Consider the following 24,128-nt stretch of genomic DNA (forward strand, 5'->3'; position numbering starts at 1 on the left):
TGAGTTCTTATAATGATCAGCTGGCATAGAAACAGTTCAGGGGCGGGAAGTGCCTGTTGGAGGTGGTCTTTCAGCATTAAGAACTGATGGGACGAGCCCTGCTTCTTACCTCTCCCACTGAGGCAGCCTGATGGAAGTTGTACAAGCTTCTTTAGGGCTGTTACTGTTTCATTTCTGAGTTTAACACCACATTTTCTGGGGGAAGCGGATGCCCAGAAGTCCTCTCCAGAGCTTCAACTTTGGCCACTGTAGGACCTCACAACTCCTGCTTATTCCTGGTTCTTATCCCTTTGAGCAATTAATTTCACTTGCATGTCTTTCTTGATTTTTTTTTAAAGGTTCTCAAATCATAATAGTGCAGATGTTAAATAAACTCAGTGGAAAAATGTGACAGCTGCATAATGTATTGTTCCAGTCTGCACTGGCTAGACAGGAATAGGCAGTAACAGAATCTTGTAGGAGAAAGTCCCTACCATCATTTTTGTAACTAGCCAACACTATAAGTTGTGCGGTGCAAGTTGTCCAAGGGATTGCAAGTTGTGCTCCAGTTCTTACTCATTTCCCCAAGAAAACTTTGTCATTGCTCATGTTGGTACAGCCACTCTTTGGGATGCTAGAGATGGGGCACACTTTTTTTTTTTTATAAAGTACAGTCCCTCCAGAAAGCAATGGCACATTATCAACTCCTGTTGCTCCCATGGTGATTTGCTTTGTTTTGAACATGCATGGTGGCAGCAGTCCTGTGTGGTAGTAGCTAGCCACCTGTAGTTTCCTATAATCGTTTTAAAAAACAAAACAGGGATGGTGAACTTGTGGCCCTGAAAATGATGTTGGACTCTTAACTCCCACTAGCCCCAGCCAGCATGGCCAATGATTAAGGATGATGGGAGTTGTAACTCAGCAACATCTGCGGGGCCACCTCTTTTAGGTTTAGGGGTTTTTCCAACAACAAAAAACCCACATAGAATCAGAACAGGGCAAGTTATTGATCCTGAACAGAAGCTGGAATTTGGTCCATCCTCCCCACTGATATTCTCCCTACTTCAGAGTATGGAGAAGAGCCTCAAGCAACAAGGGATGTCAAAGGCACAGCTCACATCCTCCTGAAGTCAATGGTAAAACTTCAGTGAAAGTAGATTTGCAGCCTCAGTTGCAACATGTGGGCAGCCTGGAAAAAGTCTGCTACAAAATGTTAAAGGCCTAAGGAAGGGTGGAAGGGTGTCCTGTTTTGGGCATACCTCCTCTGGGTATGACAAGTTCATGATAGTGTCTGGGTAGACACGCACTCACCATTCTGCCAGTTCCAGTCTGTCTCCACCTCTCTCTTCTGAAACAAGCGCACATGACGCTAGTCAAATCCCACCACTTTTTACTTTAAAACCTGGTGTGATCAACTCCAGGTATGGTTTGTTTGTTTTTTAAATTAACTTCAAAGAGATTTTGCACCTGACTGGCAGATCAATGTTCCCCCTTCCAGGTGTGGCCAATGGACACACTTTACTGTAAACAACTAGTGTGTTGTGTGTTCACAGCCTAATACAGACAAGCCTCCGATATGGATCAACCCGAGGGCCAAACCAGAAAAGAGAGTTTCTAAGGCCCACCCTTGTGCTTTGGAGGGAAACATCTGAGGAAAGACTCTGAGGGACTAACCAAATATGATGACAACATGACTCACACCATAGAATGTGGATTATACTTTACAGCTATAAAGCAGGAAGGGGGGAGATTTAAAACAGGGGAGTGACAAGCAGGAGAGGGATGCTGAATCTTTCTGTAATACGTTTGGGTTTAATACCCTGAAACAAGAGTTAACACAATGTTTTACTGATAGCAGCTACAACAACTACTACTTTTCTGTTGAAGCTCCTTCAGCCAGCTCCACCTCCCCCCCCTCCATTCTCCAGGGATCATCTCTAAACTCCCAATCTGATGTTTCTTATAAGGAAGTGTCTCTAGATTATGACAATCCCTACACACACACACCAATTTTTGCTCTCAAATTCCTCTGCCCGACCCCAGCTGTGTTTTTCCCAGCCAGGCATGCTTCTTCTCTTGGAGCCTGACTGGGGAAAAGGGAGCTGAAGGATGGTTGTGGTGGCAAAGGCGGTGAGTAGAGCAAAGGTCCAAGACCTTTACTCCCCCAACTGCTCTAAATACATCCCCACCCCAACTTTCATCTGAACTCCATGGCCTACATTCAGGTAACCAACATGGTGACATCCAAATGTTGCTGGACTGTGGCTCCCATCAGCCCCAGCCGGGGATGATGGGGATTATAGTCCAGCAACATCTGTGGGGCACCACATTGGCTATCCCTGTTCTGTGACATGGGATTGTGCTGCCATCTCATCTAGTTAGCTCCCGAGATACTTCTCTGAGAGGACTGTTTGGCCTTTTAGTGTCTGATAGGAGTTACCTATAAGCTGAGAGCCTTCTGGAAAACAGAAGGAGACAGAAACTTCTCTGCTGCTTTCACTAAGGATCAGTTCACATGAGAGACCCTGGTGAGTTCTATGGACCAACAAATTATGGTACAAATCCCTTACATTCAATGGATGGTACCAAACTTCTTAAGGATAAAGAGTCTATTGCACTGCCTTTGGAACTGAAGGCTTTAAGGGTAATGACTGAAGAGGGTGCTGTATGTTATTGCTTTACTTGTATGCTCCTAAACTGGGTTGCAGTATTTTAAGTGTATATCTAATCGGTTTTAACATCTTAATAGTTTAATCCTGTTTTAATGCTGATTTTACATGTTTATATGTTTTATATGTTTATAGGTTCTTAATGATATGTACTTATTTTTATCTGGAAGCCGCCAAGCCGCCTTGAGTTCCAGTTTGGAAAAAGGGCAGGGTATAAGTAAAGATGATGATGATGATGATGATGATGATGATGATGATGATGATAATAATAATAATAATAATAATACAGGGTCCCGAAAGCATGGAGCCCAGGGTGGTCACTCCAATTGCTCCCCCTCCCTCCACAGGGATCACCCTGGAGGGAGTATAATTCTGACTACCAATTGCTGGGAAGAGTCGCAAGTGGGGTGAGTGCTGCTTGTAGGCTCCCCACAGGCATCTGAGTGGCCATTATGGAAACAGCATGGTGGACTATGATGAGCCTTTAGCCTGATCGAGCAGCCAGGCTTTTCTTATGTTGCATTTCCTTTTCTTCATGGGTATTACTCAGCACAATTCCTTACGCTACTGAACAGGTCAGATAAAAAATAAAACAAGAACCCACCCAATAACTGGTGCACATGTTTACATTTAGCATCCAGTGTTGGAAGCACACAAATGTGTAGAACTACCTCGATTTATTCCCTTGTCTTGACGTCAGCAAATGGAAAAAGACGCTCTGAAACTTAACCTAATGACTTCTCCAAGCTTGCAAAACTAGAAAGTACTGAACATAAGCATGATGACTCATTTAGGCACTCAGAAAGGGGGGGGGAGTCATAGCAGGCTATTGACCGGTTCTACACTAGTTCATGTGGTAAAGCTTGAGCAAACAATTGTAAAGTCATTTAAGCTCTGGTTTCCTTTTTCGCCTATTGCAAATATGAGTATTTGTAAAACTGATTTAATCTCTCCCCCTCTTTCTCTGTGTATATAATACACACAGGAGGCAGGCAATGTCATGATGCAGGGAGATTAATTTCCTTGCTAAGACTTTCCTGCTTGCTGGCTGAAATCCAGCCTATTTGGGTCTGTGCACTCTCACAGTCCCCTTAAATTTGGCCTTCCCCATCAGATTTGTACAATTTTCCTGCAGTGAAAGCTTAGAGTTGTTTTCATAATCTAACCCGCATCACCAGGTAAATGGGGAAAGTGCCCTGTTCTCCCCCTCCCCATCCTCAGAGGGAAAAGAACTAGAAAAAGGAGGCCTGGCTTTTAATTTGGCACAGTGTCTTCTCCTGAGATCCCATCAGCCATGAGGTACCATCTGCTAAATGTAATCATAGGACTCATGTTTACCACCTTCCTTCCCCAACAGCTTGATGAGGTACAAATTGTATTTAATACACCAGGGAGGGACTGAAGAAAGACACACGCTGAGATTTCAGAAAAGGGAATTCCCACATAAAATAAAATCCCACAAGCAACAGGCCCAATCAATGCTCAGGAGTGGGTGTGAGGTGATTTGCAGGAAGACCTCACCAGCCACAACAGAGTTATGATTTCAGAGGACATGGTAATGCTCTTTCCAACACAGTGCAATAGAAACTTTATCCTTAAGAAGTTTGGTATCATCCATTGAACGTAAGGGATTTGTAATTTGTTGGTCCATAGATGGCCTTTGTGGCATTAAAAAAGCCCCGTATATCATGAGCATCTGCAAACTGCTGGATTTCTTGAGCTTTCTTTTTCCACCAGGCGTTCTTAAGTTCTCTAGTTCTTCATTGGACCTCAGCCTTTGCACTGGCATGAATTTTCTTCTTAGCAGCACAGCCAATGTCGTTCTGCCATATCCAAAAGGCTTTCTTTTTCTTGTCGATGATATGTTCAATATCGCTATCATTCTCATCAAACCAATCCTGATATTTCTTAGTTTGGTATCTAATAGTTTGTTCACATGCTGCAATAATGGAAGTCTTCAGTTTAATCCAGTGTTCCTCGAAGTTTTCAGGGAGTTCAGGGAATGCTTATTTCTTAAGCATTGCTTGAGCTCGCTTAATAGGATCCTGAAGGGCATGGATGCTCATTTTTCACCTTGGTTTTCTTCCTTAGAGCGTACGTTGAGGAACAATATTAATGGCCATAGAGGATCAAATTAATCGGTGATCTGTCCAGCAGTCATCTGTACTCATCATGGCCCTAGTGAGGAGTACATCATGACTATCTCTAGCACGGACAATTACGTAATCCAGGAGATGCCAGTGTTTTGACCGAGGGTGCTTCCATGATGTTTTAAATTTATTTTTCTGGTGAAAGAGTGTGTTTATGCTCTGCACATTTAGTCAGAAGTAGAATTCCATTTAGGTTACGATTGCCAGCTCCTTCTTCCCCAATGGTTTCTGGCCATAAATCAAAATCACACCCAACTCTTGCATTGAAATCACCCAGGAGGATAATTTTATCTTCTTTAGGTATCTCTGATAAGATGGAGTCCAGCTGGGTATATATTTTTCCTTGATGTCTTCATCAGCATCTAATGTTGGTGCATAAGCATGTACAATATTTGCCTGCTGGTTTTTGGTGAGTTTTAACTGGAGAGTTGAGAGCAGTTCATTAATGCCAGTAGGAACTTCTGACAAGAGCGTCACAAGATTATTTTTGTTAGGAAAGCCTACATGTATTTGTCGTTCTTGTTCAGGCAGTCCTTCCTAGAAGAAAGTATAACGTCCTTTTCTTCCTTCAATTGTCCTTCTCCTGCTCTTTGAGTTTCTTGGAGTGCTGCTATGTCAATATTAAAACATCTCAACTTCTTTGCAATGATGGCAGTCCTGCGTTCAGTATCTGCGTTGTCCAGCAATGTCCGTATATTCCATGTTCCAAAATTCAGTTGTCTTTTGCGACCGCTAAGTGGTGACCCCATGGATATAGTAATCCAGTCAGGGAGAGAGGAAGCAGACTCTGTTTAGGGCAACTTTTCTAGCCCCCTCCCCATATGGGGTGAGCAGAGTGGATCCTGAATAGGACTGCACAGTAGTGGATATAGCTCCTGAACTACTTAACTGCCTCAGTCCTTAAGCCAGGACAACTAAATCTGAATCCACTGCCCATGTGCTGGTCCATGACTACGGGCTTCTGAGTTTCACAGTCCTGCCTCTGTCGCTATTCGCCAATCGCCGTGGGACTTTTGGTATGGTTTGCTTGGAAGATGCCTGCGCATGAATTTGTTTTATGTGGAGATTGGTGCACACACACACACATACACACACACACACACACACACAGATGTACCAACTTGATTGAGAGGTGAGAAGTCCCAGGGTCAGCACCACAGGATTAAATTTACTTTAGGTGTGTGAGAGAGCACTAGAGCCTTAAACAGCATCTTTTCATATTAGCTTTATTTACAAATATGCAAGCAGAGCATGTGGGGAGCTAAAGAGGTATTTCTGCAGAGAAACAGATCTGTTACTCTGCATTGGGGGCAGGGAGAGGGGAGAGTGTTCAGTCTTTTCTCATCCCCCCCCACTCTCATTCTTTCTCTTTCTGCTTTGTGTCTGTTCCCCAAAGTTTCCAAGCTCTGATTGTAATCATATGAAAATACACAGACAGATTTTCTCACCTATCAAGAACCTGCCTCCTAATTTGTGGCTCCCATCAGTCAACCATCCTAGATGATTAACAGTCAGCAAGTGGTGGTAACAATACAACAGGATAAGGCACACTTTCCCAAAGCACCCCACTGGTTCCTTTGCATCCCAAAGCATCCCACTGGTTCCTATCCTCTTGGGTGATATTATTGATCTTGGACAAGTCAGTCTAAAACCCAGTTACACCAAAAGCCATGTATTTGCTTAAGTAACACAAAGAAGACTTTTTTAGGCTGCAATCGTATTAGAGATAGGTGAATTTGACAATTTCTGTTTCTCTCAGTTTCTCAATTTACCAATCTTAAGTTCAGTTCTCCACATTTCCACATCGATTTGCAATTATTTTAAATTTAAAAAGCCAGTCATTTTCACAAAGCAATTTTTGTCTAATATACACATTTTTACAAAGCAGTTTTGCCTAATATAATGCATTTTGCAAGTTATTTTCACTAATATATGCATTTGTATGAACACTTTACCCAATTTTATGAGTTTTGGAAAAGATTACTTCTGAAGAACCGCATTGCAACATTTGGAGAAGTGCCAGACTGGTGTTTTTGGTTCACATATTGTTTTGGAAAGTGCAAATAGGGTACATTCACCTTTTAGTGGAAATTGAATTAAATTTCTCCTTCATCCTTATATTCTATACCCACTTACCTAGGTGTAAGTTCCACTGCACCACTGAGTAGACATGTATAGTATTGCATTGTTTGCCTCTCTGGATAATGGTTCTGTGGTGCTAATGTAATGAGTCCTGTACCAGAGATCCAATTTAATTGGGTTGAGGGCTTGGCTAGAAGTTGACTTTATAGCTTGCTTGTTGTTCTTTTTCAGTCAATTGTGAATATATCCTTTCTGAAGCATTAGCCATCTATCACCTGCTGCTGTCACTGTGGAGCTACATAATTTTGCAGTGGGAGAGCAGCTTCTTCTGCCACATCTGTGATTGGGTGGGGTCATCTGTGCAATGTGTCATGTCACTTATGGGTAGTCATAGGGATGGGTCAATCTGTCAGTTTTGGTTCCTCTCAGTTTCTCACTTTTCCACTCTTCATTCTCCCAATATATACATTAATGTATGTATATCTGCCTAATATGCATATTTTTGCAAGCGATTTCCACTAATATGCATTTTTGCATATCATTTTCATGAACATACACATTTCTATTCACACTTTCCCCTAATAACCATATTTGTGTATACATTATTTGTTTGGAGGCTTGTATCTGAAAATTCAGAGAAGGATGAATTTTGGCAGATACCTGTGTTTTGGGTCACATACTGTTTCAGGAAGTGCAAATTACATCAATTTCCACTAAAATGCAAGTCAAACTAAAATTCTCGCTCACACCTAGATTCACATGCCATCCAGTGTAAAACTTGAGGGTTGTGACATGCTAGCCCCTCAGACCGTAACTCTTGAGTCTGTTATTTTCTTTCCTATATGGAATATTAGGCCTTATTCAAGGCAATGCAGGATCACAATGTACCAGTGAATGTGAATTGCTCCCTTAAATTACAACCTCAGTCCCACCATCTAGATTTGCTTTTCATTCGTATCTAAATATCCCAGTAGAAGTGGTTTGCAAATGCCTGCCTTAAAACCACAAATTGAACTTAGAACTAGAATTAGCCATACATGATTGTTGTTAGGAGAAAGCACAACAAAACCATGTGACTACTTACGAAATCCAAACTAGCAAGGAGGAGTTGGTTCCTTGTGCTTAAGCCAATATTCTTGAGAAATTAAAGAAGGCATCTCTCACCTCTTACATGTAATGAGGCTGGATTGTTCACATTCAGGCTGTGGCCAAATGACTGTGATCCCTTGAGCTCTATCTCTTTTTTCTTTTTTCCATTGGCTGAAATTATGGGGAATATTTCTATTGTGATGATATTCAATTGTGATGAAGATACTCCCCCCCCCTCCCAGGAGTGGCTCAAGTGTGAGAATTTTCTAGCAGTGCCTCATTACATAAAGGCTCCTGTTCTGGGCTTAAATTGAAAGGGTGTTGTGCCCTTGTCCTTTGGGAAAGGAAGGAAGCAGGGTGGTTCATTTGCATTTAAAATTTATATACACAGCCAGTACTAGGTCTTTCTCTATAAGCCACTAGTCCAGCCTTTCCCAACTAGTGGGCCACCAGATGTTGTTGGACCACAATTCCCATCTTTCCTGACCATTGGCAATGCTGGCTGAGGCTGATGGGAGTTGTGGTCCAACAACATCTGGTGGCCCACTAGTTGGGAAAGGCTGCACTAGTCCAAAGGCCAAGCCTGAGTCAAAGATAGAACTATCCCTACCATTAGGCAGAGTGAGGTGGCTGCCTGAGGCTGCTGGTTTTGGGTATCATGAAAAGGCAGCACTTGTCAGCTATTTAATTTGTTATAATCAGAGCTTGGAAAAGTTACTTTTTAAAACTACAACTCCCATCAGCCCCAGCCAGCATGGCCATTGGATTGGGCTGATGGGAGTTGTAGTTCAAAAAAAGTAACTTTTCCAAGCTCTGGTTATAACTGTATTTTTAATGACCGGGAGCTGGGAAGTGCTTGTGGGATTTTCTGCCTCAAGTGCAAACATAACTTGGCTGGCCTTAGATATTCTGCAACTTCCTCTGGTCCTGATCAAAGACCTTTCCTGTAAGAATTATTGAGATCATTTTTTAAAAATACTAACAGTGGAAACAAGAGAGAAATGAGTGACCAGTGTCAGCACAAATAGTCCCAAGCCTGCCTCACCCTGGTATCAAGGTGAAGATCTACTCTACCAGACCTGTGGTGTGAAGTCAAGTCAGGTCCACTTCTATACTAGACTGCCAAGGAAACAGAACATTTGGCTAATGGGGCCTGGAATTTCTGCCCTTTCTATAGGTGACTTGGTACACAAGGGGTATGGCTCAAAGACAAAACAGAGGTTTTTACTGTAATACCAAAACGTTTCAGCTTCCACATTCGATGACATAAATTATAATGCAAAAGACCAGGATGTCATATCCAATACGTAGGAAAAACCACAACTGACCTACGCACACGCTTCAGAAACTATACATCGGCAATCTTAACAAAAAAAGTGGAGCAACCAGTTGCAAAACATTTCAACATTGAAGGTCACAGCCTGCTGAACTTTTCTATACTTTCCATCCTCAAAGCTCTATAATTGCCACCTTGGTAACTGCATTTGTATGTTAGCAGCTGATGAAGGCGGAAGCTGAAACATTTTGGTATTACAATAAAAACCTCTGTTTTGTTAATCACAATTACGTGTGTGTGTGTGTGTGTGTGTGTATGTGTACACACACACCACACACACACACATATGAAAGTGATTTACAACCTAAATTAAGACATCAAAAAAGCATAATAGAATAAAACATTACAGATGAAGGTCAAATATAAAAGACATGTTTAAAGCAGTATAATTAACAGGAAAACAAAATATTCTCTTAAACTTAAAAACATTAGAGATAAAAATCAAATACAAAGATACAAAAAAATCCACAAAACAGCATAATTCATAACTAAGCAGAACAACTGAAACAGAAGCTGCATCCACATTTCCCCCCTGTACAGTAACCTCTCCCAAATATATCCTTAGTGATCCTCCACATCCAAGCCTCTCATGCATTCCCACCAGCCACACAGATAACTCAGCTAATCCCCAGCCAACCAGTTATTACATAGCAAATTCCTGGTCTACAGAAATACTTTGTAGAATTAAGCATAATTTACAACCAGCTCATTCAGCCACCTCCATCCACGGCAATATAGTGCCACACAAACTGCAACATAACCATTCCCTCCCTGGCTTTCACCTAGGTAGGGCTGTCTTGTATACTACTTCAGCCTCTCACACAAAGTGGTACTGAGCAACCTAGAAACCCACAAAAACATGACAACCCAGACTCTTGCTCTGAACAGCAAAACTACAGTTTGAATTACCACCCAATAATGCATCACTCACTTCTCCTCCAGTCCCAGTGTGGAGCATCCACACCCCTGGGAATTCTGACAACCTAAGAGTCCTGCTGGTACAGGCCCAAGGTCCATCTGGTGCAGCATCCTGCTTTCACAGTGGCCAACCAGATACCAATGAGAAGCCCATAAGCAGGATCTGGACACAACAGGACTCTCCTTGCTTGCAATTTCCAGCTTGCTACCAAAGATGATTTTGCTGGCAACCAAAGCGAGAGGCAACTTTGTAACTTCAAGGTTTGGTAATGTAGTGGTACAGGGTCAACAACAGAAACATTCTGGTCCCAATGAAGCTTTCACCAAGTCTAAACTTCAGCAGTTTCAACAGGTCCAAATAGGCGTATGTCTAACTCAGGGCTTATTACCCTGTTGTCCACGGGGGGCATGGTGCCCATGAAGGTCTTGAGTGGTGTCTCCAGCAGATAGCCCAGAATCTGAGCTTTCTTTTTTTTTTTAAGAAAGTAAGTCTCTAGCCCTCTTCGAAATAAAGTTATGAAGCAAAATTGGTGCCCTGGGCTCCTACTTGCCACCTTGGGGTCCTACTGGGAGGAAGGGCAGGATATAAATCTAGTAATATAAATAAATAAATAATAAAAAGTGCAGGTACCCTTCTAAGTGATTTCTGTGAAATGAGCCAGCCTGGCCCAAGAGTGAAGTCAGAGCTGTGATTGATGCCTGGACATCAGGCAATAGGAGTCCCTGGGGTCCTAAAATTTTGCCCTCCCTTTTAGTGCTTCTGACTTTCTTTTTAGTCCTTGGAAACTCCATAGTTTGTTCTTCTTTTTCTGTAGCAACCGGGATGCAACTTTCCTGTGCTGGGTTTGACTGAGATCAGGTAGTGCCTAGAAATTATTTTCTGCAAATATCACTATGCAGTTAGTTTGGGTGAATGTTAAAGAATCCACCCCCCCCAAGGGAAAGGTGAAAATGTTGCAAATTAGGCATGCTTTTTGCTTTGCAGGAAGGAGCTAAAGGATAGGGACTCGTTAAGAATTCATGTATAGTTAACTTAAAGTACAATTGCATACATGTCTACTCATAATTAATTGTTTCTGCTTAATGGATTCCAGGTAAGTGGGTACAGGTGCCAGCCAAAGTTTTGGTTTAGGGTTGCATTGGTGAAAAAAATAGAGGCCTTGTGCCATTGACAGCAATATGACAGGCAGAAATTCAACAGGTCAGGCATCTTCTATTATGGAAATACAATTATGGGTAAATTGTACAGGTGGGCCCTGCTTATATGGCAGGTTCCGTTCCGGACCCCCGCTGTAAAGCGGAAATCACCATAAAGCGGAACCCCATTGAGTATAATGGGGCACGTTGCATGAAAATGACATGAAATTGCTGCAAAATTGGCTTTAAAACAGGGAATGAAAGCCGCCGCATTAGCAGAACGTCGGGAAGCGAAGCACTGGGAAGCGGGGCCCTACTGTACTCTCAAATTTTGGGTTATGCTGCACCCCCATGGCAGCCATTTTGTGTCATGCCATGCCCTGATGGCAGCTATTTTGTGACTGGGGCCCCCAGCACTCTCTCAAAATTTGAAACGAGCCCTGTACTCCAAAAAGGCTGGCAATCCCTGGTTTAACTGATGGCACTGAAGTGACTGAAGTGCACTTTCCTTCTTCAGAATGTCACCAGAAGTAGGAAGAAACGGAGTTGTGTTTTCTCTAGCTTTTACTGAAGACTAAATACTTCAGATAAGCCAATTTAGGACTGCCAGTGTCTTTTCTAACAGGGCTCCTATGTCTTTAACTACAGTATGGCAGAAATTCAATAGGTGAAACTTTATATATCATTGAAGTTCAATGCTGGGAAGAGGTTCAGCTTTTGAATTGCTGCCTGTTACGCAGTCATCTAAGACACAGAACCCTTGCCATATACAACATTGGCAGCGGCAAACCTAAACCAGTTCTGCCCTGCTGATCTATGGTCTCTTCTTGACCCCATCTACACTAATTAGTTAAAGCAGTATCATACCACATTCAGCAGTCATGGCTTTCCCCAAAGGATCCTGGGAACTGTAGTTTGTTAAGGGTGCTAGGAGGTGTTAAGAGGCCCCTATTCCCCTCACAGAGCTATAATTTGGAGAGTGCTTCAACAATCAATCCCTATTTCCAGGGAACTCTGGGAACTGTAACTTTGTGAAGGGAACAGAGGTCTCTTCTCAGCACCCTTAACAAGCTACAATTCCCAATCCTTCCAGGTTACTCCACATTCCTGAAAAGAAGATGCAGAAGTGAACAAGCTGGCAGGGTGGGGGGTGGAGATACTATTTCCCTTAAGAGTTGGAAACTTATTCAGCCCCTTGTTAACTCTACTTTGCAGCATCTTTAAGACAAACCAGTTTAGACTGCACTAAGGCTACAGTCCTATGCACATCTACCATTGATCTTGCTGGGGCTTACTTCCGAGTAAATGTGCATGAAATCATCTGCATGATGAGGTTGAGGCATAAAAAGACAAAACTGTGATTAAGTTTGGGAGGGAACGGGCAGAAAAATAATTAAGTGGTCCACCAAGACCCTCAGCAGTTTTCCAGTGGTCTATGGGGAAAAATGTTTGGGAACCAGTTTTAGAATGTTCGACTTTGTAAAAAAACAAAAACAAACCCCTTCCCCACAAACATTTTCCCTGTATACAGTAAACTAGCACATCAGAGACAGCTGCACTAAACTCTTCTCCCTGTTTGTTTACACCATGCAGGAAAAGATTTTTTTACGTGGGGGACCACGGCTCCCTCCAGCTTTTGTGGAACTAAGCAGTGGCCTCTGGTGGGCCCCTTTCTGTGGCAGTGGGATGCTCCCCCACAGAGGGTACTGGTGGTGATAGAAGCAGCAGTGGGCAGGGTCTACATTTTCCACAATGCCCTGGAACACCTGACATAGCATTCCTCTTGGTACTGTGGGGGATAACAATGGCAGCTGCTACCACACTAACATAGGATGGGTCTCAGCACTGGCAATCCCTGTCTTCAGCAATGTAAAGGAGTACTGGGTGCTAATGTCAGACCTGGGGCAGGAGGACACTGATTACCGCGTGTGAAGTTGCAGAGTCTGGAATCTTAGCTACACAGGGCAGGTCCACACCATAAATTAAAGCACATTTAACTTAAATGTATGGCATGGACCTGCCTGTAGTGTAACATCTCATTCTATGTAATGGATAGATTGTCTCTATAGATTAACTCCAGTAGAATTGCTTCTGTTCTGTGGGTTTTCAGGAATAATTCTGCTTATTCTTGCATGCCCCACATTTTGAAGTGTGGCTGGACTGAAATGAGGGGTTCACTTTTGTTGGTTAAGAATCCCAATCAGTTTTTATTTTGCTAACTCAAGTATAGTTGCTTCATTCTATGTAGTTAAGGTCCCCTGGCAGCTGCAAACATTACATCCAACTGTGGGCTATTAGGCGGTGTAAGTGCCAGAAATTATGAGCTGTGGTTTAATATGCATAGTTATAGCCACACATCAGCCAACATGAATAAGAGCCAGACTGTAAAATAATTAAAACAACGTCTTGAAGAGAAGCCAGGCACAGAGACCAGAACCATTCGTCTCCGTTAATTTGTATACAGTTCCTTACAACAGCACAAAAAAACTTTCTGAAGGCACTTGCGGGGGGGGGGTGTTTGCTGAAACAGCTGGACAACTTTTATTTTGAAGAAAGTGGAAAAGAAGAAGTGGAGCCTCTGGACAGACAGCCTTGTTTCACAGAGCAAGGAAGCCTCTGCGTCGAAGACTTTGACCAGTATGTGTAAGAAGTGTTCTCATGACTGGAATAATCCTAACTCTTTCTTTTTTTTACCTGAGTTAAATACTTGGCAAAGTTTTGCTTTCTTCTCAAGCGGCTGAGAGGATTCAATCGACTGCTTCAATCGACTTAACTCCAGCCCTGCTCTTAACAGCCTGCATGGTTTGGTCTTGCTCAGATGTTATGTGGTCTCTATGGCCTCATTTTGCTGGACTGTCAGAGAGAGGGAGGGAGGTTTTCCCCAGCACCAAAAAAAAAACCGGTGTGCTCTCTTCAGCACAGTAGCTACGTACAAGTCCCCTGATTGCTCCAAGGTTCTCTCTGGAACTATTTTCAGGCTGAGGAAATTCCCCCACCCTCACTTAAATGGATGATTGTGTTACAATTAGGAAAAAGCATCTCCAAAGACCAATCTTTAGGTAAGTAGTGTCATGATCATACCTTGGGATCAAAGTAATTTTTCTGAACTTTCCCTCTTGCATCTCTTCTTGCTAACTTGGATTTCAGATGTGAAAGCAAACGACAGGCTTTCAACAGCAGGAGTCTAAAGTTTAATGTGTTCTGTGTGCCAGCAGTGTTTTTGCAATGATATAATCATTTTAGTGGAAGTTGGAGTAAACATTCTGAGACTTTTGTTCTGGACATTTAAGGGGGAAACAGTTGAAAAGATATAATCAATTTTCTATGAAGTTTTCTGTGGGATTTTCATGCTTGTAAAAGATGACAGAAACAGTTCTTTTCTTAAAGTCCTGCAGTTGCTCAAACCCATTCTGGAATGGTAGAGCCCTCTAAATGTAGAACATTGTTCATGTTTGGTTTAGCTGATTATGGTTGTGTGCCAGAAATGTAATGCCTGCTAATTGCACACCAGTTCCAACTTCCGCAGCGCAATGCTACACATGTTTACTTGGAAGTAAGTTTCACTGAGTTCATTTGGACTTACTCACAGGTAAGCATGGTTAGGATTGTAGCCCTTAATAGCATGTTTGAAGTGACTTGGAAGCTAAATGCAACTACCCTGCTTCTATTTATTATTTTAAAGGTACTACTCAGTCCATGTGGCCCTGTGCACATTAACTCAACGATAAGTTCCATTTATATCAAGGGGACTTACTCCATAGTAGCAATGGTGGAGAAATTTAGTTTGGTTTGCATTTAATGTGAACCTACTTAATTCACACTTCCTGAAAAAAATACACAAACTGAAACATTGCTATCCTTACAAATTTGCACATCTCCAAATTTTGCAGCCAAGAAATAATGTGTATAACAATGCATATATTAAGGGAAAGTGTGCATAGAACCTATACATTAGTGAAAATAACGTACAAAATGTATCATATTAAGGAAAGCTGCATACAAAAATGTGTGTATTGGGAGAAATGTACACTGAAATGCTGGCAAATTGGGAGAAATGTATACTAAAATGCTGAGGACTTTGTTTTTAAATCACAGACTGTTGTGGAAATGTGGCAAACTGAACAAGCCTGGGAAAATGAGAAATAGAGAGAAAATGAAATTGACAGATTCAGCAAGCCCTAGTCCATAATAATTGTAGTAGGATTGTTTTATTTATTTATTTATTATTAGATTTACATCCTGTCCTTCCTCCCAGGAGGAGCCCAGGGTAGCAAACGGTTGCCCATAATGATGTTCTCTTAGGAAAGGAACATTTCATGAGGCACAACCAAAGTAGACTGTAACTATGATTCAGCATATGCTTACAGTGCTTAAAGCCCATTGAAGACAATTATATCATAATGGCAATACTATATCCAGTTACTTGGGAATAATTCCCGTTGAGCTCAATAGGGTGTACTTCTATGTAGATGTCTGTAGGATTGTGCTGTTAAGCAACTTAGTGATGTGCAGGTTTGCACCCGATACACACAACCATTAACCCTTAAATTCAACAAAAATTCAGGACCAATTTAGTATACAGTACAGTGACATTTGTACAGAATGCAATCCAAATCAAAACACAAGTATATCTTCTGAGTACGTTTTGACCTGTGACATTAGGCCAGAAAAAAACTTACGAATGGCAATTATATCTTTATTATATTGGTTTCATCTCATTTGTTTAATTTATGGCAAATGTCTTTCAACTTTAGCTCAAGCCATTCCATACCGCTTACCATATTAAGTGAGGAATTATGTAGCTATTTAATAAATAACGATCACAGCTAATTCTACTGACTTCTCTAAAATACCTCTGGGAAGGATATGATGACAACATGGAGATCTTGTTGCCGAAGTGTTGATATCCTAAATGAATATATCAGATTGTGACAGGCCTCAGAATGGCAAATGGGGCTGCAGATTGATAAGGTGTGGATATCTGCCCAGAAGTTAAATTCTAAAGATAAAATTCATTGTATGACTCAGATAGAATGTTTTAGTCAATTTGACTCATTGTTAAAGATGGACATCCAGTGTTAACATTGCCCTGCTGCAAGGCACATTTGCAACCTACATTCTGCAACCTAGAGCTTTCGTGCTGGCACAGGAGTTCCCTATTCACGAGAATGTTCCCCATTCCCTTGGGCAAGAGAATGGCATTCTGTTGCATGCAGAGTGCTGCTAAGGCCATTAAAGTGATTGTGAAAACCTCTTGTGCAGCATTCCTGTACCATTAGGGGAAGGACCGTAGGTCAGTAGTACAGCATCTCCTTTGCTTGCAGAAGGTCCCAGATTCAATCTCTGGCAACTCCAGTAGGGCTGGGAGGGAATCCTGCCAGAAACCTTGGAGAGCTGTTGCTAGTCAATGTAGACAATACTGAGCTGGATGGACCAATGATCTAACTTAGTATAGGGCAGTTTCCTATGTATTATCCCTCTCTTTCTCCAAGGAGCTGAGAGTGTCATACAAGGTTATCTCTCCCCTGTATGGTATCATCACAACAATGCTGTTAGACAGGTTATGTTGAAAGATGGTGACTATCTCAGGTCGTCCATCAAGGTCATTGACTGAGTAGAGTTCTGAACCTGAATTCTAGTCCACACATTAACCACTACACACTGGCTGTCACCAAACTGCATGGACTCTGGAATGTACACAGAGGTCCTAGATTATCCCAAACCCTGAGATTTCAGGGGCAGGCCCTAGTGATGTCATTTAGCATGATATATTAAGCACCACAGTCACTTGGAGCATATAATTCCAACAAAAACATTTCTCTGATTGAAAATTAAGATAGAAATCTTAATTTACATATGGCATTCCCAGGTCCAGCTGAAGTACTGGAATCACTCCTCCTCACCTGCTTAGGGATCCTAGGTAGGGAACATTTTGGGCTCCTGCTGGGAGGAAGGGTGGGATATAAATCAAATAATAATAATAATAATAATAACATTTAATCTAGTCTACTTGCTTTCAACAAGAAGGGTTTAAGTGCCCTCAGGCCAGGCCAATCACCAGAAGGTCACTGGAGAAAGAAAGGAGCATAGTGTTGTGGAGATGTTAGATGGGAGCACTCAGGAATAAAGGTGGAAGACTGCAATTCTAAACACACTTACTAAAGGACTAAGCCCCATAGAACTCAATAGGATTTACTTTTGAGTAGATATGGACTGTGCTGTTGGTAAAGCTTGACTAGGGACCCCTGAAAAGATATCCATATCAAAGCAGGGTTGGCAACCCCCTGCCTGGAATGCCCTGCCCCTGCTTTTTAACATGGTTGCTCCAAACATCTTTACAGATTGGACCCTTCACTTCAGAAAGAGGTTTGAGAAATGAGTAAGAGTAAGAAGATTCTCTACCCTTTTCTACCTGCCCTGTGGGCTGCTATAAACTCACTTTGACAGCCAACCCAATTCCAGTGAGTAATAACTGACAGAGAGAAAGCACACATGATTTGGTCTACCTTCATAGGCAGTAACTTGGGAACAACAGCAATTGCAGCCACATTTCCCAGTATGTGAATTCTCTTTTACCACTACTGGGCAAGAAACAAACCATCATACAAACAACAGGTTGTACAAACAACAGGGTTTAAGGGGGTTGAGCTGATCGAATGGAACCACTGTTGTTGCTTCTATGGATGTAAGGGAATGAGGTTAAAGCTAAATGAAATGCAAATAAAAAAAGAAAAAGAAAAGACGGTGATGATTTCCTAAATGCAATGCCATATCAACCACAACAAGATTCCTATGAGTAAGGCAGAAAACTCAGCATCCTACAACCAGTCAGGATTCCTAACCAAAAACAAAAACAAAAAAATTCTGGCAGTCAGTCAGCCAAGGTCACAGAAATCCCTATGCAGCACAACCTGACTCGGAGGCTGCAGTTAGTGCAGAATGCTGTGGCACAATGGCTGACATGAGTGAGACCCTATCAATGCATAATACCTCCGCTTTGAACTCTGCACTGGTTGCTAATTAGTAATAAGTTCAAGGTATGCTTTCCATGTTATGGGTGCCATGTAGTACTTGTTCTGCTCTTGTCAGAAATCAATCCTTTAGTGTGGCAGCACCTATGCTTCGGAACTCCAGGCCTATTGACATTAGGCAGACACCGTCATTGTACTCTTTTCAGCACCTGATAAAAACATTCTTGTTTAGGCAAGCCTACCTACCCAGGCATGTACAGCTGGTATAGCACAGTAGGGAGGACAGCCTGGCTGGGAGTCCAGAGTCTGTGAGTTCAAATCCCCGCACGTGTCTCCTGGGTGTCAAAGGCCAGCTAAAGACCTCCCCACAGTGAGTGGCTCAGGGGTTATGTGCCCTGCCACCTGTGCTGCCGCAGGCAAGCTGCATAGTCCCAAGGAGCCCAGTTGTCCCCTAGCTGGCAGTTGCGGGCAAGGAAGGGGCTGGCTTGTGCAGCTGTGGCAAGTTGAGCAGGCTGTAGCTAGCTGGGGAGGACTAGCCTCAGAGGGAGGCAATGGTAAACCCCCTCTGAATACTGCTTACCATGAAATCCCTATTCATAGGGTCGCCATAAGTTGGGATCGACTTGAAGGCAGTCCATTTCCATTTTTTACCCAGGCATGTAAAAGCTGTTTTTTTTTAAATCTGATTTTAACTCATTGTTGGTTTTATTATTTTGAATGTTTTAAAGACCTGTGTTTAACTGTTTTTGCCAATAATTTTATTGTTTTAATTCCTTCTGTAAACCACTTTAAGTTTTTTTTGCAATAAAGTGGTATAATAAATGTTGTAAATAAAATACATAAATACATTTTGGAGTCACTGTGACCCTTGGGTCTCTTTCCACTTTTAGGAACAAAGGAATCTCTTTATACTGACTCAGGCCATTTGATACCATTTAGCTGAGTACTGATGACATGGACTAGCATTGGCTCTCCAGAATTCTAGGCAATAGTCTTTTCCAGAGATTGAATTTTGGACCTTTGCATGCAAAGCATATGCGCTACCAATGATCTATAACCCTTCCCCTGTTTAAAAAAGTATCTTTTAAAATTGTTCTTTTCAATTCACTAATGAATGCACAGCCTACCTAAGGCAGATCCACACCATTCATTTAAAGCACATTCAGCACAATTTGAAGCACATGAATCTCACCACAGAATCATGGAAACTGTAGTTTGTTAAGGGTGATGGGAACTATAACTGTGAGAGGAAAACTACACTTTCCAGGATTCTGTGGGGGAAGTCATGCACTTTAAGTGCGAGTTGGATGTTCTTTAAAGGTATTGTGTGGATCTACTTCATAAAGTTGCCTGCATCTAAATTGTGTTAATTAATTTAAATGGAAATGAGGTATAAAGTATACTGGATTACCATGGGCTACTCACCATCTCTCAGACTAATCTGCCCCTCACAGTGAAAGCAATAGAGGGGGACCATGACCATCCCAAGGAAGAAGAGAACATTTAAAATATAGAGGAAATAATGTACAGCCATAGTGTGAAATCAGATACTTAGTGGGACATAGTATGAAGAAATATTTATATGAGCATGACTGTCAAACACATTTATTTTTTACACAACCTGTAACGTTATTTATAGTGCAATCCTATGCATGTTCACTCAGAAGCAAGTCCCAATGTATTCAATGGGGCTCACTGCACAGAACTGCAACCTCAAGTGATAAGGAACTTTACCCATCCAACCCAAAATTCAGAATCATTCCACTTTACACTGTTTTGCAACTGTTTTTACTTGTTTTTATGGCTATTGGATTTTTAAAATATTTATTTCTTGTTGTGAGCTGCTTTGCTTTCCAGTTGGAAACCCTGCCTCATAGGGATGTTTGAAAGGCTCCATACACATACACACACACACACTGGAGATGTAAAAATACATACACCCCATATTATATAGCATGGATTTTTCACATTCTGCAATGTTAAATTGAAAATACCCACCATGCCATTCTGATGCTTCCCATAAGCTCATTTCAAAACAAAACCTTAGAAAACACTATAGTCCTGAACTCAGAAACACTTGCTTAACAAACCTCTCAATTTTCATGGCGATACACAAAACAGTCAGAGAGAATTGAGAGTTCAAAGTGTAACAAGAGAGAGAGAAACGGACCCCTTTTGGACTTTTTTCTGTCAGAGTTCTCATAATCTGTTGAAATTCATTAAAACTCAGCCATGTTCACAGAGTACCTGTAACCATATTACTGACCTTGCCCCATACGCTGACCTTCATCTTCTGTAGTTTAAAAGTTAAAAAAAATGCCTGGCTGATTTTTAATTAATTTAAGAAATTTAGCATTGAACTCAGTGAAAAGGCCAGGCATGCTGAGTAAGAACCAACAGTCAGCGTTCTAAAAACGAGAGTCATAGCAGCTGGGCTTGGCTAACCAGGGGGCCACACCCACATCAGACCTTTATTTCACTTTAGACAGTCATGGCTTCCCCCAAAGCATTCTGGAAAGTGTAGTTTGTAGAGGGTGCTGAGAGGAGACTCCTATTCCACTGACAGAGCTCCAGTGGCCAGAGTGGTTTAACAGTTAGCTGCTCTGACTGAAGGTCTGTAAGGGGAACAGGGCGTCTCCTAGCAACTCTCAGCACCCTTCACTAACTACACTTGCCAGGATTCTTTGGGAGAAGCCATGACTATCTAAAGTGAAATAAAGGCCTGGTGTGGATGTGGCCAGGGTCAGCTTTGGTTTAAATTTGGGTGGGAGGCTTCATGTGCTTGCTGTAGAATAAAATGGTGGGGGAAACCCTGAAAAAGAATGATACTGTTCCCAATGTTTTCCTTTTAGAAAGAAAAGGGGCTTCCCCTCTGCCCAGTATCCACCCATCCAATCTCCTCTCCTCCCCCCTCCCCCCTCCCCCTCCTGCCCTTCTCCTCCCCTCCCCCAAGTCTGTTTCACCTATCCAAAGCATCATTGTACAGGAGGAAATCCCACTGAACTCAAAAAGCATGGAAATGATCAATCCTGCCCTCCTCTCCTCCTCCCTCCTATCTAGGGTTGCCAGGTTCATGGCCTGGGACTGATCCTGTATCTTTAGGAGAAGAGAAAGTCAGCTAAGTGCAGGTGGTCTTGCAATAATGTAATGAGAAAAACCACAAGGTGGAATTCTCCCCCCTGCACAACTTTTAAAGATACAGAAGACCTTGTGGAGGCTTGGCCTGGCAACCAAGAGGTCTTCTTTATCTTTAAAAGTTGTGCAGGGGGAAGGGAGAATTCCACCTTGTGGTTTTTCCCATTACAGTGGGCTTTTGCATTCTGGCCCTATGGACATGATGGAGTCATCTCAGGCACGCTGCAATGAATTTGCTAGGCACTTCCAGGACAAAATCTCTTGCATCCGCCAGGACTTGGACTCCAATGTTATAGCAGTTGAATTGAATGAGGTGTCCAGTGCACAGTCTTGTCCTGATTCTTTGGATGAGTTTCAGTTGGTACAGCTCGAGGACGTCGACAAGGTGCTTGGACTGGTGCGTGCGACCACTTCTAGGTTGGACCCTTGCCCTTCGCTAGCAGGACTGGAACAGCCGGCTGGGCCAGGGCAGTGATTAACGCTTCACTGCGAGAGGGAGTGGTCCCTGGTCGCCTGAAAGAGGCAACAGTAAGACCACTTCTGAAGAAACCATCTTTAGACCCGGAAAATTTTAACAACGATAGGCCCGTAGCTAATGTTCCATTCCTGGGCAAGGTCCTGGAACGAGTGGTTGCAAACCAGCTCCAGATACTCTTGGATGAAACTGATTTTCTGGATCCATTTCAGTCGGGCTTTAGACCCGGTTTTGGCACAGAGACAGCCTTGGTCGCCCTGTACGATGACCTTTGTCGGAAGACAGACAGGGGGAGTGTGACTCTGCTGATTCTCCTTGATCTCTCAGCGGCTTTTGATACCATCGACCATGGTATCCTTCTGGGCTGACTCACTGATTTGGGAGTGGGCGGTACTGCGTGGCAGTGGTTCCGCTCCTACTTGGTGGGCTGTCTCCAGAGGGTAGCGCTTGGGGAGCATTACTCGGCACCCTGGGACCTCCAGTATGGAGTTCCGCAGGGGTCAGTTCTGTCCCCCATGCTTTTTAATATCTATATGAAGCCACTGGGTGCGGTCATCAGGAGCTTTGGAGTGCGTTGCCATCAGTATGCTGATGAGATGCAGCTCTATTTCTCCTTTTCATCTTCTACAGGTGAGTCTGTCGACGTGCTGAACCGATGCGTGGCTGTGACAATGGACTGGATGAGAGCTAACAAACTGAGGCTTAATCCAGACAAGATTGAGATGCTGCTGGTGGGTGGTTCTCCTGACTGGTTGGTGGATGTTCGACCTGTTCTGGATGGGATTGCACTCCCCCTGAAGGAGCAGGTTCGTAGTTTGGGAGTCCTTCTAGAATCATCCCTGTCACTCGAGGCTCAGATAGCCTCGGTGGCAAGGGGTGCTTTTTACCAACTCTGGCTGGTGGCCCAACTACGCCCCTATCTGGACAGGGAGAACCTCGCTTCAGTAGTTCATGCGCTGGTAACCTCGAAACTAGATTACTGCAATGCACTCTACGTGGGGCTGCCTGTGAAGACGGTTCGGAAACTGCAGCTTGTGCAGAATGCAGCGGCCAGACTGTTAACGGGGACCAGACAGTCCGACCATATAACACCTGTTCTGGCCTGCTTGCATTGGCTGCCTATATGTTTCCGGGCCCGGTTCAAAGTGCTGGTTCTAACCTACAAAGCCCTACACGGCACAGGACCACAATATCTGCTGGAACGCCTCCCCCGATATGAACCTGCCCGTACACTCTGCTCATCAACGAAGACCCTCCTCTGAGTGCCTACCCATAGGGAAGCTCGGAGAGCAGCAACACGAAAAAGGGCTTTTTCAGTGGTGGCCCCCGAACTGTGGAACAACCTCCCTGAGGAAATACGCCTGGCGCCAACATTACTATCTTTTCAGCGCCAGGTTAAAACTTTTCTCTTCACCCAGGCATTTTAATTAGTTAGTATATGTTGGAACTGTATTAATCTTAACATTTTTAAATTTTATGTTTTATATTGTCATATGTATATTGTATTTCTGATGCTGTTCTTGTTCTTGTAAACCGCCCAGAGAGCTTCGGCTATGGGGCGGTCTATAAGTTTAATGAAATAAATAAATAAATAAAATACAGTGTTGCAAGAACACCTGCACTTGGCTGACTTTCTCTTCTCCTAAAGATACAGGATCAGTCTCAAGCCATGAACCTGGCAACCCTACTCCTATCCCTTCCCTCTTGCCCCTTCCTTCACCCCTCCCTTCCCCTTCTCCTCCCAATTCCCTCCTTCCCCTTCTGACCTCCCCCTCCTCCTCCCCCATGGTCAGTTTTACCTATCCTAAGCATGATTGCAGAGTAAATCCCACTGAACTCAGTAAACATGCAAATGATCGAACCTACCCTCCTCCTCCCCTTCCTGCCTGCTTCCCTCCCCATCCCCTCTGGTCAGTTTCAACTATTGTCAGCAAATTCCACTGAACTTGATAAGCATGCAAATCCATTCTCAGCAAAGTTGCACAGGATCACATTTCTTACCTCCCAAATTAAAAAGCAGAGAAATTTACTCATAGGCAAAAACACCTTGCAGTTTAAAAATGTACCTCTAGCCAACAGATATTTCTATCAAACTTTAAAAACCAGGGAAATTGGGCAGCTATAGTGAATGCACCAGGGGAGCAGAAGAACTGACCTCCTCTCTGAGATATTGTACTGTCCTACAAA

At 42.9% G+C, this 24,128-nt stretch overlaps 1 protein-coding gene across 1 annotated transcript in view; it reads left to right on the forward strand.

Annotated features, from left to right (window-relative positions):
- Window positions 1-13,950: 13,950 nt before the first annotated feature.
- The window catches only part of PDE1A (phosphodiesterase 1A), a 158,189-nt gene continuing 148,011 nt past the window's right edge, over window positions 13,951-24,128 (forward strand). Inside the window, exon 1 of the mRNA XM_061608284.1 lies at window positions 13,951-14,419. Within this exon, the coding sequence (XP_061464268.1) occupies window positions 14,367-14,419 (53 nt within the window). The 5' untranslated portion in view covers window positions 13,951-14,366. The remainder of the gene's footprint in view (window positions 14,420-24,128) is intronic.

This window comes from Rhineura floridana, chromosome 2, assembly GCF_030035675.1.
Source record: "Rhineura floridana isolate rRhiFlo1 chromosome 2, rRhiFlo1.hap2, whole genome shotgun sequence".
Lineage (NCBI taxonomy): Eukaryota > Metazoa > Chordata > Lepidosauria > Squamata > Rhineuridae > Rhineura > Rhineura floridana.